The 27690-nt window shown below is 43.2% G+C and overlaps 3 protein-coding genes across 4 annotated transcripts in view; 1 reads left to right on the top strand and 2 right to left on the bottom strand.

Moving 5' to 3' along the window:
- Positions 1-7880, bottom strand: part of npepps (aminopeptidase puromycin sensitive) — a 27832-nt gene extending 19952 nt beyond the window's left edge. Inside the window, exons 1-4 of the mRNA XM_080843875.1 lie at positions 7536-7880; positions 2457-2541; positions 1229-1306; positions 409-530 (exon numbers count right to left, since the gene is read on the bottom strand). Coding sequence (XP_080700001.1) covers positions 409-530; positions 1229-1306; positions 2457-2541; positions 7536-7658 — 408 coding nt within the window. The 5' untranslated portion in view covers positions 7659-7880. The remainder of the gene's footprint in view (positions 1-408; positions 531-1228; positions 1307-2456; positions 2542-7535) is intronic.
- Positions 7881-8538: 658 nt separating this feature from the next.
- Positions 8539-12960, top strand: mrpl45 (mitochondrial ribosomal protein L45; the record flags this gene model as incomplete). Of its 2 annotated transcripts, none has more annotated exons than XM_080836116.1 (8): positions 8539-8641; positions 9219-9411; positions 9669-9786; positions 9959-10057; positions 10336-10384; positions 11050-11199; positions 11482-11655; positions 12766-12960. In XM_080836116.1, 8 exons carry the CDS (start codon positions 8579-8581, stop codon positions 12862-12864), a joined length of 945 nt encoding a protein of 314 aa, XP_080692242.1. In that variant the 3' UTR covers positions 12865-12960. The 2 variants fall into 2 exon arrangements, with proteins under 2 accessions (XP_080692242.1, XP_080692241.1); XM_080836115.1 differs by having other exon boundaries at positions 8579-8644.
- A 2641-nt stretch (positions 12961-15601) lies between these two features.
- gpr179 (G protein-coupled receptor 179) overlaps positions 15602-27690 on the bottom strand; it is a gene marked incomplete at both ends in the record, with an annotated part of 18074 nt that continues 5985 nt past the window's right edge. Inside the window, 10 exons of the mRNA XM_080843861.1 lie at positions 15602-16117; positions 17345-19087; positions 19693-19833; positions 20394-20496; positions 20941-21079; positions 21440-21678; positions 22222-22331; positions 23472-23540; positions 26797-27014; positions 27665-27690. The exon at positions 27665-27690 is cut by the window's right edge and continues 71 nt beyond it. Coding sequence (XP_080699987.1) covers positions 15602-16117; positions 17345-19087; positions 19693-19833; positions 20394-20496; positions 20941-21079; positions 21440-21678; positions 22222-22331; positions 23472-23540; positions 26797-27014; positions 27665-27690 — 3304 coding nt within the window. The remainder of the gene's footprint in view (positions 16118-17344; positions 19088-19692; positions 19834-20393; positions 20497-20940; positions 21080-21439; positions 21679-22221; positions 22332-23471; positions 23541-26796; positions 27015-27664) is intronic.

The following is a 27690-nucleotide window of genomic DNA, read 5'->3' as shown; positions in this document are numbered from 1 at the left end:
GAAAGAGAGAGAGCAAGGAAAAAGAAAGAGGGACAGAGATTAAATTAGAACATGTGCCTAGCCTCTCCGAAACACATTCAAACATATGCATACGCGCATGCACACACGCATCTACTGCCCGCATCTCCAGATGGCACAGCGTCCATTAACTTCCTCTCTACAGATATTCGTCCTTTATTCCTGTTCAAGCTCTACAAGCAGAGTTAACCATTACCAGACACTCAAGGTTTACCATTATAAAGTCAGGTTTGCAATTCAGCTTTCAGAGCAATACGTAGTAAATCAGGCTTATGGCGGGTCAACTCTGCAAGGGGAACAGTGTCACAGTATGCAGAGTGCACCTTCTAGGCGGTGTTTAATGTCCAGGTGTGTCTTTGTTTGTTTGTTTGCTCTTTTGTTTGTGTTTACCTCAAACTGTGTTACGGCAGCATAGCGGACTTCTCCTGTCTGACTTGCATATTTACTCCTGTAGAAGCCTTTCATTTTGTCGTTCAGCTCCCCGACAAAGTCGATCTTCAATGAACCCGACCCTGAGAGAGCAAGAGGGGGGAGGGACCGTGATTAACAAAACCAGCTTGCACTCAACAAAACAAAACAGCGACAGGATAATGGACGACACGTTTTACAATACAAACAGAACATTTGTGAGAAAATTCACAAAATATTATACATATACTGCAATTTTCTTGACAAGACATGCATCTCTAGGATGTACTTTTACTGTATGGCCAAACCCCCACTTGCTGGGCAACACTGAATTGTCGGTATTGTGTGTTGTGTGGTGTGTGGTGGATCCAACCAGCTGCTGGTGGTTAAGTGGTGAATGTAGTCTTTTGAAAGCTCACAATCGCTTTACAAATTCAAACACTACAAAAACGAGCTTGTCTTGTAAATGGCCCCCTAACGAGGAAATGACTATGGCAACTGATGAGAGTGCTGTTGACATGGAGCTTGTTGCCAGCCGCTACATAGAAAGCGTCTCATTCTACAGAGTGACAGCTCACACAATGAAGCGGAGGGGAGGGGGGGGGGGGACACACAAAGCAGCATGTCGGATAATGTGGTGAGTGGAAATTTCCGTTAAGCAGAGGTGCAAAATCTTAGATAGCCGTTTGTTGTGAATGCGAGGCGGCTGGTGTACGGGGCCCACTAATACTGGTACAATTGTTTTTGTGTAAAGAGATTAGCGGCGTAACCCCCCGTCCCCGTCCCCGACCCTCAGACTTACCTTTCTGGAGAACGCTGGGGAACGACAACGTGACTTTCTCATCCTCGTTCTGGTAGTTGAACCCCGTGGCGTTAATTTCTAGCAGGGACAAAAAATTATAATTCCATTGTTGAGACATTACAGTTGTCAAATGAAAGCACCATTTGCACTTTGGTTAAAACAAACAGCTTGAAGGAAACCCAAATAAAATTATTATTTTATACTCATAGGACAGTTAAGCATGTGTATACTGTTTAAAAAACACAAGACAGTTATGCATTATATACTGTAAAATAACATAGGACAGTTATGCGTGCGTATACTGTAAAAGAACATAGGACATTTATGCGTGTGTATACTGTAAAATAACATGGCACCATGTCATGCTTTACCACCCAAATAAATAAAAACCTGTGCTACTCTACAGTGGCTGAAATAAAGGCGTTTGTTATAGTTCACTGTTTTCAAGATAGCATTAGCCTCTCATCCGCGACCTTCCCTAATGTGACCTTGTATTATGTAACTGTGTCTATAGTAAGAAGGGAGGGGAAGGAAAAGAAGGACTAACGCACGAGTGGCACTGCACCCCAAGGCTAATTGTTGCCAAGTTATTTAGCCCATTTTCAGATTTTGCAGACACTAGGCTAATGTTGCTAATGACACAGCCACACACAACACTGCTAGATAAATAGATGAGGCTTATGTGATATGAGCATCTGTGGCGATGAAACTTATTAGTTGTGCCTCCAACCATATTCATTTTGTGTGAGTTATTGAGCTGCGCTGTGCATGACAATAGCCTCTACTTCAATGAGAGGCTATGACTACACCACTGCTTATTTTTGTTAAGTCTTTTTCAGGCATGCTAACAGAAACAAGGCAGCATGTTTACCTTCCTGCCTGTTGTGAGATTAAAGTGAGTGCTTAAACAGCGTTTGTGAGATGCCTCTTAAGTGCAGGATGCTCTGATGCGCCTGCTAATGTTTTCCCGGTGAGCTACGCTAGCCTCTCACTGTGCTCAGGCAAGAGAAACAGAAAAAATGATTGAAGTGCTGATGTGATCTTTTTGTAAAAACAAAAACAAACTAATCGACAAACGAGGTTTTTAAACCATTTAAATGTTTATAACCAAGGCATACATAACCAAGAGTCTGCCAAATACTTCAAAAGAACTGGACAGTGTTTGTCAACCACTACCACAAGAGCCTTGAGTGTCCCACCCACCAGCTGTTTCCCCTGCTCGACTCACCTTCGCCTCCTTCGGGCGCGAAAGACGCTGTGATGATGTCGATGTCTGCGCAGTTCATCACAATCTGATTCGTTCCTTGTACGACCTGCGAGGAGACAACAACAGCGGCATCAGTCCACGTCAGCGAAGGCAGCCAGCGCGCCCCTCTCCTCACTTGGTTAACCGAGGTCAATTACCCGAATTTGAGATTAAGATCGCTGATATTAATGCCGCTTGCCAACTGCTGACACTGTGGTATGCTTCGCTAAACAGTTGGCACTCTGGATGCCAACTGCAGCTGTGGTTTATTTCTTTGCTTGCAGGCCGCCACTTAGAGGGTAGGGGGAGGGTTGGGGCACACAAGCACTGGACCATGGCAGTTGTGATAACCGGACACCTCTCTCTTCTCACTCATCCGCACCGTGAGAGAGCACTGATGTGCGGAGTGCCCACGACCAAGTGAGAGAAGTGACCAAAAAAGCTGCATGCGCTTCTGTTTTTTTTTTTTTGACTGGCTGCCTTCCGACTATAGAGCCAAGAAATGGGTAGGGGTTGCACGAGAACATAATTTTAGAAATCAAATAATCTCCGGAGTAATTTCCTGAAAATCTCGAGTACTGGGGCCTTGCTACTTTACTTGTCCCTTATATGAGACTCAATGTTTGAGCGATCCACAATTGCTGCACGTTTATTCTCACAACAACAATATTGTTATATCAAAGAACTTCCAAACAATTGATTTCTGCTGTCAACATACTTCCTCTTCCTAGAGACCAAGGGCTCTAACTGAAAACTGAGTGCACATGAGAGCTGGTTTAAAACTGACATCCTAAGGAGAGACAGATCAGATCGGAACTGAAATGCTATACTTCTCAAGTGCCATCCAAAACACTGCTACACTCATCGACCCTTCTCGTCTGCTCTCAATTCCCTCCAAAACCTGCTTCACCTCCGACTCCAAAAAAAACAGTATGTCAAATGTAGCCAAAACCAACAATGAACCATATTTAGAAACGGATCCAGTTTCAGTTCTTACACACTAGCATCACTTGATGAACAAATTCTCAATGTTAATGTACAAGCTCAAGAATTGATGTACCTACTCAATTACTTGAATTCTCAAGTACTCTGTTCAACCCTTAGTAGTGCGGGAATTGACCCTCTTCAGGCCTCCCAGGCTGGAATCTATACCGTTTCAGCCTGAATCTAAAGCTGAAACATACAATAGGTGGCCATAGAAATGTGGATTTTCCCCCTCAACAACTAAGGCTTTCGGAGAAAGGGCATTGTTGTTTGGTGTGGCTGCTATTGTGGTGTGCAGACTGCACGGCTGGTGCGCTGCCTTTCCGCTCTGGGGCAGATGAGTGTGTTCTGTTGAGCTGGCACAGGTGAGTTTGAATAGGTCAGGCACATCAACCACTACTCCCAAGTTGCTGAAGGGCATGTAATAACTGATGATAGGCGGGGGGGTTGGGAGAGACACACACCAAATTGACTTCCGAGAACAGCCTAATTGACAGCGGAGCGGGTAGGGTTGTTGTTTTGAAACAGATTTGCGATAAGAGGAGTGATTGCGTAATTGTGTCTTTCGAAATCTGTCTAAGGACCTGCCTCCAAACATTCCGAGTCATACCGCTATGGCAACCTGATACTATGCTAATAACAGGTCATCTAACGGTAGGTGTATCCCTCTGAGATGTGCTGATATCTGAGGCATAATAAACATACAAATATACACACAGAATCATGAAGAACCAGACCCTTGGTATTGAATTATTGAACTGCAATGTTAGTACATCACTGCTCTCTTTTTTTCCTAATGCTGAAAAAGTCCACAGCAGGTAGGGCAGTTCCTGCCAAATAACTTCCATTAAACATAACAGGTAGCTCTTTAACCATGGCTAATTGTACTACTCTTCCCCCCCCCCCCCCCCCCCGAAATCTATAGCGATAGAGAACTTCACATGGTGGTAGCTTTGTGTTTTAGAAACCCAACCCCACTCTTTCCTGGTGAGGTGAGGGCTTTCGAGTCTAAATGAGGCTTGTTGTGGCTCGATGTGACTTGGATGCAATGTGAGAGGCACCCATGTGACCTGAACCGCTCTGGCCCATGAGCACAGTGGCACACTTAATTTCCATGCAATGCTTTTTTTCTCCCCCTCCTTTTTTTATCTCTCTCTCTCTCTCTCTCTCTCTCTCTCTCTCTCACTCTCTCTTTCACACTCTCGGGCTGTCTTGTTCGCTTGTGCCTGCTCTCTTTCTCTCTCTCCTCTCTGCATAGCCCAGTTCTGCCAGTGATATTCATAGTTTGCGGCATTGTGGGGGCTGTAGTTAATTTAACGGTTCAGTGACGACTAGCTGGCCAACCAGACATGATGGTGGTGGGGGAGAGCAAGTTTCGGAGCGGAGGGGGGGGGTTGAAGGAGGTGGCAGCAAACGCCAACAGGACATTACGGTTTCCCAGGACACATTACCCATTAAAACCAAGGTGGGCCGTCACAGTTTCAAGTTTACGGCCACTGTAGATGAGAGAACAGAGAGCTGCACTGACAGCAGAGGAATGTAGGAGCAATTCAAAGCTTCCAAGCTCCCAAGTATATAGGACTTCAACGAAACTTAAATTCACAAGAATCAGACTCCGAATTGTTGAAGGAAGATCAGGCCTTCCCCATTCATGCCTGGGTTTGACCTCCAGAGACACCAATCAAACCTGTGGGAGTGACCAGACAGCAGAGGATTGCAAGAGACCATCAACTCAGGGCTACTGAAGGGGACCAACGTGACTAATGCTGCTGAATTCAGCCCAATTAGCAGGTTCTCCTCACCCTCTGAACAGTCACTCCCCATTGCCAAGCAATCTGCAATACAGCTTTCCACTGAGAAGGACGTCCAATTTGTACCCCTAGGCTACTCCTTTTGAGTGAAGTTCTGATGAACAACCGGATTTCTAAAGAGCATCAGCATGGGAACCACGTCACTGATAAATATCAGACGGCACTAAAAGCCCTCTCAGAGCTACCGGACCAAACAGCCACACTCGTCACTCGTCCTCGTCCAGCAAGGCACAAAGTCGTTCGGTTTCACAGAAGCATTCCAGGAAGCGGAACCCTGCATAATGCTGGTTACACACCTCTTAGAAACCCCTACACAAAACTGCCATGAGACCTGAAGAGTCCGCCGGAGGATCCTTAAGAAGAAACTGTAAGACACTGCACAACACAGTAACCGACTCATATCGAAGCATAGTTCCTCAACCCCTTACAATGTCCTTTCTAAGTATGGAGTAACCATGATACAAGGTTAATGATGCTTCATAACTGTATACCCATTAGCTGTTCTACGATACTTGATTGCTCTCTCCCCATTTGATCCACCATTAATTTGGTATGCATCATGTATATACCATCTTATGCTTGTATGCATCATGTATCTTGTGTTTGTATTTGCCACATGAAGCCTATGCCAGCATGCGTATCCTTTTCTCCTTCCTTACATTCTGCAGACCCCCCCACCCCTTTCTATCTCTACCTGCCCGGCTCCAAGCAGTTCTGCTCATGGTTTCTTCCTGTTAGGACTGAGTTTTTATAGCATGAATAACATGCACACAAATTAAACACCACCTTTATTTGGACACTGGAATAAAGAACCTGCTTTGATTCAATTTCAGTGTGACTTCTGTTATCATGAGGGTACGCTTTCCAGCCCTACCAAACTTAAGTTAACAAATCAGTGGATATCTAGTGGTCAAACCTTGAGCTCATCCCTCATTTTATGTGCCAGTTTATAAGCTGCGCCAAAACCCCATTACAGCCCTTGTACGGCAAGGCAATGAACATGCAAATTATTTTTTCTTTTTTGCATAGACACTGGGTCTGCACCTGCAACTGCAGCTTTGGGGTTTTGGACAGGGCAATACTTACTGTCGCAACAAAACACAACAGCCAAACAAACACACTTCCCATGGGGCAATCAGTGTCAAACACCCACCATGATTGGACGGCGAACACCTTTAACACTGCTTTGGTCAGAACAGCTGCGAGTCACAAAGGTCGATGCCTATTGGTCTTCAATGAGAACAGAAGTTCTTCATTGTTAAAAGAAAGGGTTGATAATGATATATTTCCCTGCTCTCTGCAGAACCCGACACATATTTTCAGGCAATACCTTAGTTCAAATGACACTCGATCTATATTTCCTCAAATTCGCACAATATTATGTTGTTCTGCATGATCCAGAGAGCGTTGGCAGTTAAATACACCCATTTTAAAGCGGAAGCTAACGACCAAACTTCTTAACTGGTAGCGATATGAACTTGGTCATATAATTTATTGGCTTTATCCCCGAACTTCCAACTCCGCGTGAGCCACATAACTCAAATGACTCAATAATTTGGGCACCCTGGATACAAGATTTGCAGTGAAGACAGCATAATATGTTTTGGTAAACATGGCTTGCCACTTAACGTTATGCCCTGATTAAACGATATATGATCTTGATTATATTATCTTATTATCATTGTAACTTTACTCAAGCACAAAAACATAATTTGGGTTATAATACTGGCTACAGAGACCGGTCAGTTTACGTATGCTCGTTATTTGGGATTTCAACCATATTCAAAAACACTACAGAGAATATTTTATTGCGTTGGCTAGCCGAACAACTGGTGACTGATGTGAACTTGCTACTAACCTAGCCTAGGGTATGCATCATAGCTAACTACGATAATTCCCTCAATGAGAGGCCACCTAATCAAACACTACACGCGAGCTATTGTCCATAGCCATCTCCCCAAACAGTTGTCGAACACAGACATCTGCCTAACCTCGTACTGTAACGTTAGATAGCATGGACAGCTGCTAAGACAGACACATTCGCCTAGCCAGAGACATTACCAGGCTAACTGTACTATCCAATTGTGATAGCTAACGTTAGCTCGCTGTGGCTAGCAACCGCGGTATTCTGGTTGGATAGTTAGCTTATTCGCTAGGTAGCTCAAAGACGTGGTCTATGAATTCCAGAATAATTTAGCATGCTAATATAACGTGCTCTGGAACCTTAACCTAGTCACCCAGTGCGTCTTTTTTCAGTCAAACTTACCTCAATCCGCGCCTCCAATTTGCCCTCGAAAGTGAAGTCGATTAAGTCGGGCTTCAAACACAAGCCATAGTTGACAGGGTAGACGTCAGCGGGCAACCGTACGAAAGGCCTCCTCTCAGGCATAGTGATTATATTTTTGGATGGTAGCGTTTGCAGAAACGGTGCTGAATTTTACTTTGAATTTGAATGTTCTTAAGTTGAGTAATGCAGACTTCGAAAACAAAACCGGATTTCGGGGAATGACTTGTTTAACGAATGACAGCGAGACCCAACTGCTCAGAAGCAGCAACATAAAATCTTCTGTAATGCTGCTAGCTAACTATCCGTCCTCCCCTCTCACTTCAGTTCCACCGAAACAACTAGATGTGCGTACGTGCGCGCAACTACAAGGAAATTACGTCACCGCGTTCTAGTGGCCCCTTAAATGAGGGGTTCGTTCATTCTGGGGCCTGAGGGTTTTGAGAAATCCTCATGTTTGGCATTTTCAGACAAACATGAGACACAGTAAGGCCTAATGTAACTATTGAGCCGGGCCAATCAATTGACTCAAGCCTTAATTCGAATAAATGTAGGTCTACATCCTAGTCATTTTTTTATCGTCAAAGCATAGTCTCCAAACTTGAGGTTGACCAAAAATACCCTACAAATATAATATTCTAACAACCAAAAATGTGTGTGTGTGTGTGTGTGTGTGTGTGTGTGTGTGTGTGTGTGTGTGTGTGTGTGTGTGTGTGTGTGTGTGTGTGTGTGTAAAAGGATGCATTAATAAGCGTGATATGTTTTGGTGTTAACATGGATGCACATGGTTACAGTCTACTGTCAGGGCACACATACTGTGTTAAATCTGCACTAAGCCTTTTAAATGCATAAATGTAGCCTCTGTGTGTTGTTTCAATGGACATAAGAGGGTCTCCCTATGTCTCTTGTTGTTTCTAGTTTTAAAACGACATTGCAGTACTATTTCTGTACTGTAGCTGGTGGTAAACAGCTGCAAGTAGGACCAGCAAGACATATTTTGAAGAAGAAGAAGAAGAAGAATCAAAATGGCGACTTCCATTTGTAGGGCGTTGATGCCCCTTCATCGAGTATCATCTTGTGCTTTAAAGGTTGTATGTAACAGATTTTGCAAATCATTGTTATGGTTAATACGTTTTTAAAAATTCTACATTCATATATTTCAGGAGCTCAATAATGGTATGGTGTTAACAAGCTATTTCACACAGCGAACAGTCGTTATACTACAGCTATCGAGCTAATGCCAAAGACACCTATTAAGACTTTTCAAACGTTGGCGTTAACTAACGTGTGTGTGGTCGTCTTGGTGAAATTGTTACTATAAAATGCTAACGTTAGTCATATGAACCGCTTTATTACTATAAACAGCATGGATAAGTCGGCTAACAACAATTGCAATTCCCTGTCAATGCCAGTCAGACACGTCACATCGTGTATCACTATCTATCAGGTCCTACACATAGATGTTCGAGTTTACATTTCTAGGCTAAAGTGTACGAGGACCAACCGAGTGCATCAATAAGACAAGGAATATTTTCAATCGATGCAAGTGTTCATTAAAATATACCGTGTCAGTGTTATTTTGTATGTGTTCGGCTTGCATGTCTGTTTGTAGTAGGCTACTGGGAAAACATTATGCTTATGAATTCCCCATTTAATTTGAAACAGGGCGCGGTGTTACTAGAAACACGATGTTCACTCCCGACGGTCGTCCAAATACGAACCAAGAAACGGTACTTTGTTCCTCCTTCGGCTCAATCCAAATCAATGACCCAGGAGGAACAGGAGGCGAAAGCAAGAGCAGCAGGGATAGTACCAAGACAACAGTATATTGAAAGACCTATTAACATTTCATGCACAGGTAGGCTATGCGCTCACCACTTTCTTGAAATTGGATATCGGATGTCATACCATCGCCTTAATGTCAAATAACTCGATAACTAATTTCAAATTGTACCTTATCTGTCTTCCTTGTGGTTAATCAGAATTTGTATTATGTATGAACTGTGTAGAAACATAAGGATTGTGGAGAAAGTATTGAGAAGTATACTCAAATTTCAGATGCATTATTTTTTAAGAGGAGTTAATCCCATTTATACTCTGTTTTTCCTCTGAAAGCTGGCGTGGTTGATCCATATATTCCACCTGAGGGGGACGCCCGTCATTCTACCCTCTCTAAGGAAGGAATCAAGCAGCGCACAGAGCAGTTAAAACAGAGCGCTGCCTCACAGTTAGCGTAAGTCAAGCCTGTTTTTTATTTATTTGTAACAAGGAATCATGGAAGCATTAAAGCCACGTCAAAAGAGTTTGTTGTGGTAATTTGGTAAAAGTTGTGTTGGGATGTCAGCTATGCATTGTCATGATGAGTCAAATATCTTTGTCTAGCATTGTTTTTTTTTCCTCATCAGGATTCGTAAAATCAAAGACTATGACGCTGACTTCACCACCAAGGGCTTTGCTGTCCGATCACAGGAGATCTTTATTGAGGCTCATGATGCACTTACAAAGTAAGGACTGTTATTGCTTCTCCCCCACCAGAAGAGGATGATTCATTCTTGTCTTAAATTGAAGTGGTTACATTGGAAAAGCGCTCTAAGAGAAAAAAACAATCTATCATTCTCTTCATGTTTTCTGTGAAGTATCTTTGTTTACTCCAAGTGTCTATTTATTGTCTACTGAAATGGATGGCTGTTATAAAATAATAAAAATAATGTTTGTGTGGATATCAAATGGAAGAACACAGACCAGGTCTTGCAAACTCATTCTTTCTTGTTTTGTTCCCTAGCTTCAATAAGGTGAAACTCCATTCCTTGGTGACTGAAAGATGTTACCCTGTAAGTTCCAACAGGCCATTGGTGTACCATAATAGCATGTTTGTAAATATGACATTTATTGCTTTTCACAAAAAAAGCCAACTTAATGCTGAGGTGAAATTGGTCCATTCTATGAATAGACTTTATCTGCTTCAGTGCCAGTTAAATCAACCAATTCATTTGGTTAAACTCCAGACAGTGAGCATAACAAACTATATTAAACTATAATTATCTGATCATTATAGAAAGGTATAATTATTCTGCCAGCTCTGGTCCAAGTCAAATTTTGTAAAATGGTGAAACGTATTCAACTATATGTAATTATGAGTACAAATACACACGCACACACACATTTGCAGCGTTTGACAATCTGATCTTGGGTGAAATTGCCCATAGCAGCAGAGTATTTCCAAGTTCTACTGATAACATAATGTTACAATCTGTCCTCCATGTCGTTATGTTGACATAATGCTTCAGTCAGGCTGGTATGTTGTTATATTGACCTGATGTTGGTCAGGGTGGCATCAGGGTCTGATGTGGCACCACTAAGAGAGTTGATTTTAAGGCACAGGTGGTGACAGAATTGTATACAGTTAGCTTTAGGAAGAAGCAACCCTTGTCAAAGCCTTTAATCAACCCAATGGTTTTCACAGCGTGTTCATAATCTTCTTTGTGCTGCTCCACAGGAAATGGTCCGAGGTAATCGATATAAAACGTTACGGTGGCGCTTCATCGAGTCCCTGGAGCCCCCCAAGGTGGTGCATGCGCGGTGCCCAGACATGGTCAGCAAAGGCAACCTGTACGCCCAGGTGACGGTGCGCATGCACACTAAACAGGTAAGCCCGCAAGCCACAGCATTAAAAAACTTTGCACCATATGGTATGTGTCTTTCTGTTCCCATTCATGAGGAGACTTAAAAGCTTTGGCCCCTTGTTCAGTTTCACCGTCAGCGTGACAAACCCGTCATTTGGCCCATTGCATTCAGTTGTCCAGGTCAAGTTGCAGTCAGTTGCAGCCATGTCCAAGTCTTTCTAACAGTTTGCAGTCATTTCCTCATGCCATTCTTATCCATTAACCCTTGACCTCTTCTCATGGTGCGTTGCTTCCTGTTGTGTCAGACGCTGGCCGTTTACGACCGCTTTGGGCGCCTGATGATGGGCGATGAAGAGGAGCCGAGGGACGTGCTGGAGTACCTGGTCATTGAGCGGCACCTGGTCAACCCCTATGGCAGGTGGAGGTTGCATGGCAAGATAGTGCCTGCCTGGGCTCCTCCCAAAGACCCTGTTATTAAGGTAACCTTGGTAACCGTATGCCTTGGATGTGTTATGGTGTACATTTTGACATCACATTTATTTACTAAAAAGAGGATCATTTTGGCAATGGAGTTATACTTAAGCAATAAGGTTCGAGAGGCAGTACGGTATCGTCAATAATGTACTTGTTCGAGGGAGTTGTTAGGCCCGACGCGCAGCGGAGATACCGTACTGACTCGTACCTTATTGCTTTTATAACACGGTTGCCAGCGACTTTATAAATATTAAGTAAAATTAAATTATAAACACTAAGCTGCCTTTCAGCACAAAAAAGTTCTAATCACCAAACATTGTGTATCGCTTTAAATGATTTCAGTAGTCAAGAGAAAATAGTCCCCCTTTGTGTGGCTGTTGCTATGCAACAGACAAATAGCATTGGGAACTTCACGTCTGTAAGCCTAGCACTAGACTTACAATACTCTGCAACATTCGTGTAGCATAGAAACAACTAACCGAGTCAATTTAGACATATAAAAAGTCGTGTAGATAGCTTAATTCACATGAAACATTCCCCACTACATTAGCCACAACACGCCGCCATCTTGGTTAGATATTTTCTTTTGAGTGCGCACTGATTTGGAACGCTCAGGTAGATGAAAACAGGTCGTACAGTTACTATACCGTCGAATATAGCACACCCCGGAACTCACTCTCAGAATGGTGGATTCCATCTACCCGTGTTATAATTCCATCTACCCGTGTTATAATTAAGCAATATAGCACGAGTGGGAGTGGGGTATGTAAGGGATAATCCCACGGGTGGTATTCGGCCGTAGCCACCGAGGCCGGAGGCGTACCACACACTACTTTGGGTAAATGTAAACTGTCATTAAATAAGCCTTTCCACTTGAGAGCTGTTCATTTTGCGTATAAAATGTATAACTTGATTAGACCAGGCTCCTCTGTGAAGTCTAGCTTTTGTTACCTTGGAACCTTTCAGGAAACTGACTATCCAAAGTGCAATGGTGTATGTTGTTTCATGAATTTTAATGTCACAAAAAATGTATGCAGTACCAGCACCTCATTTAGTGTGGACTGTTTTCACTTCTATGTACATACATGACTGTAACCGCCACCTGATGTTTTCAGACTGTTATGATCCCTGGACCTAAGCTGAAACCAGAGCAGGATTTTGAGGACCTCAACTATGAAGTTCCCAAGCCCAAGGCAGTGCAGTGGCACAAGTAGACCAGTGAGAGGCGCTGTGCACCAGGTCTTCAGATACCCAGGCTGTACATTTCCCCCCCTTCCCCCAGGTTTTTCTAAATAAATGTTTTCATTATGCTCAAATATTGTTTTTTATTATTTTATTTTACAGTAGCATATGTTGTCACTTTAACCAACTGATGCAACTGTATCATATGTTGTCACTTTACCCAAATTACTGAATTTGTATTTGAGCAAGCATATAATGCATTTACATTACCAAATATTAACATACCATGGTGGTGGGTAAAAATAGATGTTTTTTTTTAAACACTTTTTAAAAGGGTTAAAATGCCCCAATAGAAACATGAAAAGTTCACCTGATTGAAGTTATTCATTATAACTGGATAATTCATCCTTAGATCTTGGTATAGTTGGTGCTATGCTCCACTGGAACTACAGGAGTAGTTTATCTAAAAAATCTAGAAAACCTCACTTCAGATTTGTGTTTTGTAAAGTGAACTGGTGATCATGCTGGTGCAGATGGCTCTGACCAGATGGTGTCTTTCCCAGCCCAGCCAGATAATCAGACCACAGGGCAAGTTTTGTGTCAATTTCTTGGGGGTGAACACATGAGGAGCCCAAAGTGCACCACAAGCTGAACGTACTGTGATGACAAACACTGAATGTGATTATCGTCAAACTGAATACAGAAATATTGTTGCAATGGATGCATTAGCCGCAACAACTTCTGAATGCTGTGATGCAAGTGAAAATCCTCTTCATAATGAGAGTGATAGTATTTTGGCATACCTCATGCAATGATGTCAAAGGTCTATAGCACACTGGATTGGTCAGACACTCATTAGTTCACTGTAGGTAATGTGAAGTGTTGTCCTCTGCATACTTTTTTTGCTAGGCCATACCAATCCAAAAGGGTAGTTCATTTTTCTTACATTTTTTTTGTATTAATGTGGCAGAGGGGACTTTGTCTTACCTCAAGCCTGATTACCACTCCACACCAGACTACTCAAACCAGGTGGTTCCTCTGGTGGTAAATATCACCATTTGGATAAACGGATGCAAGTCAGAAGTTTATTGTCTCCATGAGTATTTGATAAACATCTCAGCAATACAAAAATAAAATGTCCCTCAAACCTCTTTACTTTGACATGGTAAGACTTGCTCTGTGAACACTGACTGGTTTTATTCTAACAGATGGTGTCATACAAAAAGGGATTACTTACAAAAGTGCCTGAAAAAAAAACACCTCATCCGTTCAAGGACCACAAAACACAACAAGCAGAAAATAGTAAAATGCAGTAGACGTTTCAGTAGCACATCCAGTCATATAACATATAATTTTTTCACCTCCGATAAAATTCAATGATATTAGATGAGAACAGACATTCGTTCTACTGTCCATCCAACTACATAAGGATTTTAAGGAGGATGTGTTTTATTACTTGCATGCAAACATTTCTGGCACGTCAAGCATCAATACGTTCAAAAGTAAAACATGAAAAAGAAATACACAAATATTCACAGGGACATCAAGACGACATCAAAGGGGCGTATTAAGATTAAAAGGGAGGAATTCTTGTTACGTATATGATTATGCATCCGGAAACACTCGGCAGAAGCCTGTATTTCAAAAAGGGTCACCTGACTGCTACATGCCAGGCATCCACACTTTACTGCAACAGAATGTATGGTACAGATGTCAAACCCTCTCTAATCATGTAAGCAACTATTAAATACAAATGGTTGTATTTGTTCTTCATATTTATTAGTTTTAGTTGATTCCCGATTTAGAGATTTTTTAGAATTCATTTAGTATAGTATTTTAAGTTTTTTAGGATGGCATATTCATCCTTAAAAATAAGTCTATGGGCATGTTTCACCATTCCATGATGGACTGTTTGAACATACACTGTCTGATGCTTTACTAACTGCCGTGGTTACCAGTTTACAGTGTAACTGACTTTACAGACAAAACAATTCTTTGTAATTTGTGTATGTGTGTGCATGGCAACCTAAACCATTTTTCACAGTTTCTTGATCCCACATTCTGTGACTATCTAAGATTCAACATTGAAATGATTCAGCTGACATCTTGAAATATCTGCTGACCTCTCAAAAGATGTGAGTGTTATCAACTTGGAGATCCACTCATCTCACACTGACCTGTGCATTTGGAAAATTTGGCTGCACAGGCCATAACATCTTTCTGTTCTCTTGTTGCCATGGAATCAGAAAAGATGGATTCATTTACTTCCAATTCCTTCTTCCAAAGTCCGTCAGTTGAATAGAACATGCAGTGCATCCTTTACCACAGTATGTCACTGAAGAGAACTTAGATGGATTGAAAAAAGTGTCTCTTAGCAGTAACTGTTTTCAGGAGAACCTTGTGAGTAATTATGACAAATCAGAAAAACATACACATTCTATAAGCACACATTCCTCCCAACAATCAATATTTAGACGTCTCAGTTTAAGCAATTCGATTTTTGGGCTAACGAAGCATTACATGAAGTTAGAGAGGGACTTACTACTTCACACATAAAAGATACACATAATATGAAGTTGAGCAAAGGGTAAAGGAGCATTAAGGAGTCTGGGGAGTGGGGAGAGCTGTCTGTCCAGTGTTGTGCACCGGGATAGTGTTCATTAGTGGGCAGGCCAAGTCACCCTATCACAACCCATGTCGCTCATCATTGACCTGAGTGGCAGGCTGTCTGTGATGGCAAGGGTCAACAGTTAATGTCATGACATAATCTTAGCCCAAATCAGATGGGAAGACAAATGCTTCCGCCGCACATTCAGCATCCAGGTCCTCGTCCTCTTCTGGAATGTTCTCCTCCCAAGTGAACACGTCGGAGTTGTCGTCGTGTTCGGTCCTCTCCATGGCCCACGGGCACAAAGCGTCACGCCGTTCAAGGGGCGAGTTGATCCTTCCTACGTCCTGATCTTCGGAGCTTTCAGTTGGAGATTGTACATTTCTTTGTTCTGCAGCCGTTACCACGTTGTCCTCTGTGATCTCTTTGCTGGGGCAGGTGCCGGTAGCACCAGTGCTGTCATCTGCATTTGCTTCCTCAGTGCCTCCTGTCTCCCACGGACAAACATTTGTTCTGGTACTGTCTTGTTTCTGAAGGATCTTGGTTGGGCTCTCTGTTTCCCATGGACAGGCTTCTGCTCTGGTGCTCTCTTGTTTCTGAAGGGTCTTGGTTGGGCTCTCTGTTTCCCACGGACAAACATTAGCTTTGTCATCTGGTTGCACTGACCCTTCAGGTTCCTGAGATTCCCATGGGCAGACATTCCCTTTGACACTGTCGTGTTTCTCAAATGGCTTAACACTAGCTTTAGAGGAGTTGGATCCTTGTCTGGATATTGTCCTAGTTGCCTGCTTTGTTTGAGTAGGTTGCGGCTCTACGCTTTCGGCCTCCCACGGACAGACATTTGCTGTTGGAGGAGGTTCAGGGAAATCCCATGGACATTTTTCAGCTGAGGTTGTTGTATGCCTCGACAGTGTAGGAGATACTTTAGGGACAGCCTTAACTGTCACAGGACATTTGGTTCCTTCTCCATCCTTCGGCGTTGGGCTTTCTTCTGTTTCCCAAGGGCAGACATTTGCTGTTGGGGGAGGTTCAGAGAAATCCCATGGACATTTTTCAGCTGAGGTTGTTGTTTGCCTCGACAGTGTAGGAGATACCTTTGGGACAGCCTTAACTGGAACAGGACATTTGGTTCCTTCTCCATCCTTCAGCGTTGGGCTTTCTTCTGTTTCCCAAGGGCAGACATTTGCTGTTGGGGGAGGTTCAGAGAAATCCCATGGACATTTTTCAGCTGAGGTTGTTGTTTGCCTCGACAGTGTAGGAGATACCTTTGGGACAGCCTTAACTGGAACAGGACATTTGGTTCCTTCACCATCCTTCGGCGTTGGGCTTTCTTCTGTTTCCCAAGGGCAGACATTTGCTGTTGGGGGAGGTTCAGAGAAATCCCATGGACATTTTTCAGCTGAGGTTGTTGTTTGCCTCGACAGTGTAGGAGATACTTTTGGGACAGCCTTAACTGGAACAGAACATTTGGTTCCTTCACCATCCTTCGGCGTTGGGCTTTCTTCTGTTTCCCAAGGGCAGACATTTGCTGTTGGAGGAGGTTCAGAGAAATCCCATGGACATTTTTCAGCTGAGGTTGTTGTTTGCCTCGACAGTGTAGGAGATACTTTTGGGACAGCCTTAACTGGCACAGGACATTTGGTTCCTTCTCCATCCTTCGGCGTTGGGCTTTCTTCTGTTTCCCAAGGGCAGACATTTGCATGAACACTGTCTTGCTGTTGTAATTTTGGAGTCCCTTTGGGTTGTTTTTCTTTGTCGATGGACTCCTGGCTTGAATGGACCACAGCTGCCTGCTTTGACAGTGGAGGTTTTGGGCTGTCAGTCTCCCAAGGACAAATATTAATTTGAACTAAATCAGGTTGCTCAGTGAACTCCCATGGGCACGCTTCTGCAGTGATGGTCACCTGTTTTGTCAACTGTGGGGATTTCTTGACAGCTGTCACACTTGGGCCCGATTTTTTATCCCCAGTGTCCTCTGGCTCCCCAGACTCCCATGGGCACACACTTGCCCGGGGGCCATCTTGCTTTTGTGCCGATTCCACTGAATCCCATGGACGCACCTCAGTAGGGACTGTGTCCTGTCTCTTTGGCGCTCGACTTGACTCTGGTTTCCCCCTAGCATTGTTGACGTAAATCACTCTCTCAGCTGGTTGGGGCACCCCAGTATTTGACTTGAGAGACCCCTGTGTAACCTGAGGTACAGCAGCATCCGGCGCATCCCAAGGACACACCGCGGCAGTTGCACTACCATCTTGTGGATCCGCCTCCTCCCAGGGACAAACATCAGCCTTTATGCTTCGTTGCCTGGCTGGCACTGTCAGCATCATGGGTCTGGCCATTCCATCAGTGCCTGAACCCTCTCTCTCAAAACTGCACTGAGGCGTGAGCTCCACTTCTGACTCCCAGGGACAGACGAGAACTTCTGGGTTAGCTTGTCTGTAGGGGCTTCTCTCTGCAGAGTCGGTGGAGGAAAGTCTTTTTATTGCATTTTGCTTTACTAGTCCATGTCTACCCTGGATTGTTGTCATGCTTCTTCTCTGCAGCAGAGGGGTCTTCTTCGGCACTTCAACAGACAGAGTAGCAGTGAGTTTCCCCTTTTCGGGTATTATCCCCTTTGCAGCCATGAGGCCTTTAGTGGCAGAGCGGAAGGAGAAAACACGAAGCTCCTTGGGCTTGCCATGTGCAGATGGCGACACTGGAGCACTTGAGGAGATCGGAGCTTTCAGCCTGACCGAGTCACTATCTGAGTCCACGCTGTCTATGCTCTTCTGCTTTGTGGCCGAGGGCAGGGTGTCAACATTATCCCACGGGCAAATTATCAGGGGAGGTGACTTTTCAGGTGGCTCGTCCCCCTCATTCTGGGATATGGAAATAGTAACGTGTTTCTTGCTAGGTCGCCTCTCCGCCTCAATTTCCCAAGGACAGACATCAGTCTTGTCAAAAGACTGAGCAAGAAGGGCGTTCGTCGTCTGCTCTTTTATGCTGCCGGCGTGTTTTAGCTCTGGAGTTGTGGCGCCACTCTGCGCAGCCTCTCCCATCGAGTAATAGTCTGTATTGCTCACAACGGCACTCAATGACTTCTGACGCCTGCTGTCGCCAGGATGTAGGAAGTTTCTGTTTATTGAAAGGTTCTGGGCACTCGCTGACTTGCATACCATTGGCGATGCCTCGATAGACTCTGTTTGTGATTGCTGGGAGTGTTGGGAGTAATCAGAGTATTGGGAATGCTGGGAATGTTGCGAGAACTGGGAGAACCTCTTGTCCACTAATATTGGTGTTAAGGATCCAGCAATTGAAGGAGTCCTAGAAGGAGTCCTTGAATGAGCATAGTCATAAATACTCTGGGATATGGCTGGCAAGTTTGGGGATGTGTCTGTGGGGTATTCTTCCTTATAGTTGACATAGGTTATCTCAGTGGGCTTCCTAGAGGCGGATGAAAACAAGCTTGGTGATCGCGAACGCGAGGCACCTCTGTCTTCTCGGCTATGTTGCCGTGATAACGTCTCTGGAAAATCTGCAATTCGTTTCATGATGGAACGTCCAATCCCAAAACGCGAGCCTTGCTTCTTAGGAATGTGGGGGTTGCTGTTGGCCATCTTCTTATTCTTAGCAATCTCCAACTGAGAGTACAACTTTTTCAGCTCATCCTGGTGCAAAGGGAGAAAGTGAAAAGGACAGGGAAAAAGGTACAATTGGTGAAATGGAAGAAAAGGGATTTGCTATAAAATGATCAAGTTTAGAGTCCAGAGATACAGAACAGTGCATGTGGAGTGAATAACTGGCATTTGAACCAATTTGACACAGCTAGTTAAGAAAAAATATGCTATTTATTTTGCTGAACACTATCAGTATATGAAATTGCACATTTAAATAAAATAGTTATGACTTATTTTAAGGATAGTTTATTAATGGTTATTCTATTTATGTTTTCCCCATTACAATTAACTTTTACAACTCTTGTTATTGTTTGTGTAAATGAATGAGGACTTATTTATAGCATAAATTGATGGTAATATCATGGAAAATGTATAGCATAAATTGATGTTAATATCAAGGATTTCTGCATTAGGAAGTATTCAGTTTAGTTTGGTGGATATACTGTATCATGTTTACCACAGTGACCACAGCCACTACACTATTCCAGCATTCCACTAGTGCACTATTCCAAAGACCCCCAGTGTACAAATTTAGGTGTGGGCATAGTGCAGGTACGTTGACCAATAATGGGCTTTAGAGGGGAGCTAGAGTTTACCCGGATGTCCTCTGGCTCCACGCTATGGTCACTCCAAGCAGAGGTGAAGCTGCTGTTGAGGTAGTTACGGCGTAGATCCACCTCGTCCTCATACACCTCAGCTGCTATCACCTCCCGCCCTGGGTGGGACACGTGTAGGAACTACAGAACACACACACAGAACACACACAGAACCGACAGACACACACACACACACACACACACACACACACACACACACACACACACACACAATCACACACAGAACACACACACACACACACACACACACACACACACACACACAATCACACACAGAACACACACAGAACACACACACACACACACACACACACACACACACACACACAGAACACACAAACACATACACAGAGCACACACAAAGAACACACACACACAAACACATACACACAGAATACAGTTATACTATAAGTATAAGCCTTGTTTTTGAAACACTTTAACAGTGTTTCTGTTCTGTTCTCTTTAGATGAGACTGGATGGTCTCATGTCACCGATTTCCATCTGGCCTGGCTTTGAGGTACAATATGACTTTCTTGTACAATGACCTGGACATATGAGATGCACCTGGAGTTATTAATCTGCATGTTGAATATCATTCATGGTTTCTCACTCATGAAAACAGTTTTGGTAGTTTGGTTTTCTGCCTGTGTTTAGAATGACACATTTCCGAAGTGCTGTACCTTTGGAGCGAAGAGCAGTGCCAGTGTCACAGTGATGGTGGCATGAGTGTGAGTGAACTCCAGCAGGAGGGTCCAGTCAGGATGAAGACTGGGATGGGAAAAACTAAGGATAGAGAGGGACCGAAATACTGATGCAGGTTCAATTTTTCTCAGGTATTTCACAATCTGGCGACTTCAAATGGAAAAAAAGTTAATTTGTCTTTCGAATTTTACAATCATGATTATAACAGTCTTTTCAGGATATTATTATAAAGCAATCCTTTAAGTGTGGTAACATGGGGGCCATCTAGGTTAAGCCGGTGAATCTTGTATCATAGAAATGACCAGAGCCTTTGACCTACTGGAGAAGATGAAACATTTTTCTCAGGTATTTCACATGTCATTTAAAATGTATGAAAATCTGGTGACTTCAAATGGAAAAAAGTATATTGGCCTTGCAAGCTTAACATTCATTATTATAGCAGTATTTCAGGATATTATTGTAAGTTGTAAAATTGTATTGTAAGCAGGTGAATCTTTACAAAAGTGTCTGTAGCCTTTGACCTACTGGAGGAGATGAAACATGCAGGACAGGAACATCTCGTTGTGGATGGCGATGCTCATGTAGCGAGGCTCATGGAAGGCGGAGGGCACGGGCTTCACAGCGCTACACAGGAAGAGGCCCCAGCACAGGAACAGGCGCTCCGCTGAGACGGCAAAGAAAAGGGAGAGAGAAATAGAGGAGCTGAAGGTTGAATGTTGGATTGAAAGACTACACTGTAGTGGAAAAACGATGTAGTGCAATTTATGTGCCCACGAAAGTCAATGATAAACTCCAACAAACTCTTGAAGGGAATTATCTTGTGGTCACTAGCTGGTCATTTCCAGACCCAGAACGTCACACACATTAATCAGCTGATAGCCGCACCTATAATTGTTCTTTTCCCGTCCTACTGAGCCACGACCCAATCACTTCCCTGTTGCCACCTTGTAAAGGCCATCTGTCTACAGTGAATTAGTTTTGGATAAACTGAAATTACTCATTGGTCAGATGACCAATCTCTCACCCAGAGCCATCATATAGTCCCAGCGGTCAATGTCACACTGACTGAAGCCCTGGCCGTCAGACGTGGTGGCAGTGACGAGGAGCGGAACGTTGCGGTCACGGTTCTGCAGCACACCTGCGGTCCATGCAAACAGGAACCAGCTCACAGTGGCCACCATCACTCCCAGCATCCTCAGCAGGCTGGTGCTGGACATGTAAGGCACCCTCTGGGCGGTGCGTGAGAGGAACACCTTTAGAACCCTGTGTGGAGAAGAACACCTTTAGAATCCTGTGTGGAGAAGAACACCTTTAGAATCCTGTGTGGAGAAGAACACCTTTAGAACCCTGTGTGGAGAAGAACACCTTTAGAATCCTGTGTGGAGAAGAACACCTTTAGAACCCTGTGTGGAGAAGAACACCTTTAGAATCCTGTGTGGAGAAGAACACCTTTAGAACCCTGTGTGGAGAAGAACACCTTTAGAACCCTGTGTGGAGAAGAACACCTTCAGAACCCTGTGTGGAGAAGAACACCTTCAGAATCCTGGATGGAATGAGGAGACAACCCCCACAGGTGTCATTCCGTGCAGCTGTGCCTGACCAGGTAGATTTCAGGTGAACTTAAGAAGAAATGTATTATTTTTGTATTGTTTATTTTTCTCTATAGCTAGGTGCTGTGACTGCAAAAATAGAAAGGTGCATTAGGTCAACTATGTGACTTTAGTGATATATCAGTCAAACAAGAGCCAGATGAATTGTATGACTGGAAGTTTCCAGACAGGCAAGTGCTGTGGATCGGGAACTAACCTGTACATCTTCAGGGTCATGGTGCCGTAAACGATGGCGAAGCCCAGCAGTCGGACCCATCGGAGCAGGATACAGCGGAAGGTACTGGGCCTGAAGAACAGGATGAAGACCTTTCCAGAAAAAGGGAATAGGTGTTAGTGTAGCCAAATGTGTGCATATGCTTGCATATACAGTTTATGATGGTAAAAGAGAGTGATGATGTGTGTGTGCGTGTGTGATAGAGAGAGAGATAGAGAGAAGACACACACACATAGACACAGAGAGTGAAAGAGAGAGGACACACACACATACACAGAGAGAGAGAGAGAAAGAGAGAGGACACACACACACACACACACACACACACAGAGAAAGATAATGGACAAACACACTTAGACATAGAGAGAGAAAGAGAGAGGACACACACACACATAGACATAGAGAGAGAAAGTGAGAGGACACACACACACATAGACATAGAGAGAGAAAGAGAGAGGACACACACGCATAGACAGAGACAGAGAGAAAGAGAGAGGACACACACACACACACACACACACACCAGATCACACTACAGCCACATCAAATGTCTGTGGAGTTAGAAAGCTAACTACAGTCCCCTGTGGATAGGCTGGCCGAGATGAGACAGACTGGACCACCTGTGCCCTTTCCAGCTGGACTGGGGCCAGACTCTAAAAGGCTTTGCCATGCAGACAGAGTGGGCGGGTCACTCTTCAATCCATCTTTTTGTAACATTTCCCCCTTCTTGTTTCTGGTGCCCTTATATATTGAAGTGTGGAGGTTTTTTATATTGTGAAACATTTTATTCACTTAACATCAGATAAGATATATTTAGTATTTCTTTATATGTTTTTTTTGTGTGATCAAGTATTGACTCATAGTTGGTTAAGTCATTTTAAATATCTGTATATAAATGTTTTGAATCATTTATTTATGGAGACAAACATCAGCTGTCATAAACAGATGCCTAGATAGCGTAGGGTTACCATAGATACCGTAGGTAGAAATGCTTATTCACTTGTTTCCCCAGATTCTCCATTAGGATTACTTGTTTCTAAAAGCACATCCAAATATATAGTCAGGCTTATTGCAATCACAACCAAAAAGTAACTGATGGATCGCAATCAATATTCTGTGATGGCACTTATGCAATGTACCCTGCCCCCTTGCACCAGTCTAGGGCAGTCATTATAATATAATCCTAAATGCAGTGCATTAATCTGCAGAGAATGTTTTAATCTGGCACTCACTGGGAAATAGAGCAGCAGTGACCCAAACAGGATCGTCTCCAGCAGCAAGAGACCCGATGCACGTATCCTCTGCAATAAGGAGAGAGAGAATGAGAGAGAGAGAGAGAGAGAGAGAGAGAGAGAGAGAGAGAAAGAGAGAAAGAGAAGGAGAGAGAGAGAAGGAGAGAAAAGGAGGTAAATAGAAAGAGAAGGAAAGAGATGGAGAGAGAGGGAAGGAGGGAAAGAGATGGAGAAAGAGAGAGAAGGAGAGAAGAGGAGGTAAATAGAAAGAGAAGGAAAGAGATAGAGAGAGAGAGAAAGAGGGAAAGAGAAAGAGAAGGAGAGAGAGAGAGGAGAGAAAATGAGGTAAATAGAAAGAGAAGGAAAGAGATAGAGAGAGAAGGAGGGAAAGAGAAGGAGAGAGAAAGAGAGAGAGAAAGAAGCAGTATTGTGTTTGTGTTGATAGGTTGGGGGAGAGTGAAAAAGTGAGATGAGAAATTATGAGAGATTATGAGAATATACAGAATGTTTGAAGAAGGAAGAAGGCTTGTGGAGATAAACAAGTAATGACCACACTGTGTGGTAAACACATCATTTATACTTTAAATTATTACATTTTTTACTATGAGGGGCTTTGCCTGTGATCTACAAAGCATTCATTTTACGATATGGAGAACATAAAAACTTAAAGACCATTAGGTTCCCAGGGTTATAAAGCCTGCTTATGGAATATTTGATGAAAATGCTGTAATGTGCACAACCACCCTCATGAATTAATAACAAAACGAATAAAAACAAACACAGATACAGCGATAGCAGGATAATATTATAATACCCCACCCCCCTTTCTCTCTCTCTCCGTCTGCCTCTCTCTATCTCTCCCTCTATCTCTATCTCTCTCGCTTTCCTGATCTCTCTTTAAATCAAAAATGAGAAATACTTTTCCTGCTCTCTCTCTTTCTTACTAGCATTCCCAATACCCACTGGACTTGCATGCATGGACTGTCCACGGATAGCTGTTTGCTCTACTGTACCCAGCTTAGAGGTCCCCGGTGAGCAGCATATGCAGTGGAGACTGGGTCAAACGGGACTTGATATGATATTGTGAGGATAAAATATGGTATCATCAGAGGCCAGTGATGAGATTACACCATTTGGTTATATTACATCTGTAGACAGATTTATAAACACAGTAATGTATGTGATATGTGTGTTTACCCTTGCTCAGATTGCTGGGTAAATTTGAAGCTTCAGGGCACATTTCCTGAGGTGACTGTGTTAACAAGGAGTACACTGCTGGTGTGAAGATACTCTACTGACTTACATAACATGGCTGTAGCCCTTGGGAAATGATTTGGGATCAAATATCTAATTTATGGTGAGCATTGTTTCTAATGTAATTGTAAATCTTGCACCAAGCACAACAACCTTCCTGTGACAAGCCCAGGCATTAAATTCCTACTTATGGTTAAAACAGGAATATAAGCATTAGTATGTGCTCTTACTCAGACATATTATCATAGCCACATGAGAGCAGGACCCTCTCACTGACCTGTTTGGACTGTTATACCATGCAGTCAACCACCTCTCTAAAACTAGTTTTGTTTTTATCATAAGCACATTCATACTGAAGACCATGCAGTCAGCCTAGTTTGGTTTTCATCATAAAAGCTTTAATACTGAAGACCGAGCAATGGTGGCTAGACAAAATGAAGGACTAATCCGATTTAATTGTGTTTAAAATGCCAGCAAGGTGGTAGAAAGGGTGACGATGCACTCCCCAGAACTCCTGGGTTTGAAGTGTAGCTTGTTTTGTCACATGGCAGCTTACTGTAGTTGGCAGTTGACACGATCAAAGTTTCCACCCACAGCCTGTCAAGAATACATTGCCAAGACTGAACCTGCCGTGCTGTGTTGTTGCTAGCTCACAGGACAAACTTGTATAATGTTGCTACACACACACACACATTTAGTATATTTTGGTAGGGATGTCATACTAGCTCGTAATTTCTCTCTGTTATTCATAATGATGTACAAAAGGTTTCCAATAAACAGAGCTTGTGTGGCATTGCTTATATCTGTCTCAAACAAGCCATTTTATTCTGTGCTTAGATTCTATCAACACACCTAAATCCCTGATCTCATTTTAGTGGCTGGCTGTTTAGCAGTCCACTAATCCAGACTGAATGAGCTCATTTTGTTCAAACTGGCCACATCTCATGTTAAGTTACACAAAGCCAGGTCTCAGGGCTGATACACACACATACACACATAAGCACACACAAATGGATCAACATCTGACACATTTTCCCTTGTATGCTGTGTAAATATCACACACATGCAACAAACCTTTTCACACAAAGGTGAGGATTTCTGTCTTTCACCCTGGGCCGTTTTTCTCTTTCTCTTCTCTTTCAGTCCAACCAGTGGACAGCGTCAGTTTTTCAGCCATTCAGACAGATTTCAATTATCTCACTGTATTTACATGCAATGTTCAGATATAATCGCTTATATAAGAGCCACACAAGCCAAACATATTATCATTCATGTGTATGTTCAGCATAATCCTATCTATGGCATCTTGTATCTGTTAAACATCTGCTTTGATTACTGCACTCTAACACTCTTCCCTGCACTTATTGATGCACCTCAATATATATATATTGTTTTTTTATTTACTCTTTATTGGATATTTATTAATCTTATTATTAATTGATATTTATTATTGAGCTTATTATTGTACTTCAGTTTTTTTAGCTGTCTGATACTGCCTCGTCTGTCTCGTCTTGGTTTTGTGACAAAATAAGTACTTTGAACTGTGAACTTTAATTAGCTGTGTTAGCCAGCTCTCCACGATGACCAAACAACAAACTCCAACAAATGTTGAACACATATGCTTATTGTGCGTTTGAAAAGTTGGCCAGAGTACATATAAAAGCCTCCTCTAAAGGAGCTGTGCCTGTGTTGTAGAGGCTGGTAGTGCCTTTGACGTAGCAGCCACATGAGCTATACATTTAGCTTTAATCTAACGCATCTCACAGCACAAAGTAGTTTTAGACCTGCATCCTCTGGCAATTCAAGTAGTGCCTCATTCCTGTTCTGAGATCTGGGTCAGACGGGGGTCAAACCCACCTCCTAGAGCTACTGTCAGCTGCCTGCCAGGAGACACAGGTGTGGTCCTCCCATCAGTCCTAGAACCCTCTCTCTTCAATCTGCTCTGAAGCTCTTAGAGCTGGACTTGTGTTGGAGAGGCAGGTAGCATCTTGGTGCAGTATCTGAGCTATACGGATAGATCCATATCCAAGCCTAAGAACCGTATCTACAACCACCCCAACCCAATCCTCACCTTGGTTCCCCGGTTCTGGTAGGTGACGAGCATGCTGAGAAAGACCAGCAGCATGAAGAGGCCCTGCACTGTGAGCACGGCCGCCCGCAACAGCCAGTCCTCCTGGACCCAGCAGGGAGAGCCGTCGTCACAGCGCGGGCAGCCCGGCCAGCAGGGCAGGCAGATGGGCATGGAGGGGTAGCAGGCCCGGGTCCCGTTGGCACCACCACCGCCAGGGACTAGGTGATGGATAGATAGATAGATAGATAGATAGATAGATAGATAGATAGATAGATAGATAGATAGATAGATAGATAGGAGGGAGGGAGGAAGGGGGGGGGGGGGGCGAGTGAGAGTAAGGGAGAAAACATTTCACACAATAACTGCTAAGCAGAAGAGACTGAGTGGCTTAGCATATGCACAGAGATGGCCCTTTGGGATTTTGCCAGGGAGCAATTTATAGACTGGTTTGACTTTCATGACATTACCATTATGACATCCAAGAGAGTCTTTAACCAATAATTACTTGCACATATATTTTGGTACTTAAAACCACTGATTTATTACCATGTTAAAACAGATGCTTCAATATGAATACATTATCTATAGATGCATCCTACTAGCGCAATTAATTATACGAGAATCCCTCAGAAAATTAAAACCAGAAAACAGATGGCAGAACCATCAGGCTCTGAAAACAAAAACCTCAATTGAAATTACTTTTATAATCAAAGCTAATTTTCTTAATTATGGGAGCTTGCTCGTCAGATTGTTGCCAAGGAGATCCATTTAAATTCCAGCCTGCATCTTCTTCCTCCTCCTTTTCTGTAAAGCCATACATGCAAAATGCATATATATATATTTATATTTATATCATATTTACACCCACCTGTGCCCTGCTTAGCCTGTGTGGGG

The sequence above is a fragment of the Sprattus sprattus genome (genome assembly GCF_963457725.1).
Source record: "Sprattus sprattus genome assembly, chromosome: 1".
In the NCBI taxonomy this organism is placed as follows: Eukaryota; Metazoa; Chordata; class Actinopteri; order Clupeiformes; family Clupeidae; genus Sprattus; species Sprattus sprattus.
The sequence above is the reverse complement of the archived record's forward strand: the minus strand, read 5'-3'. Positions and strand labels throughout refer to the sequence as shown.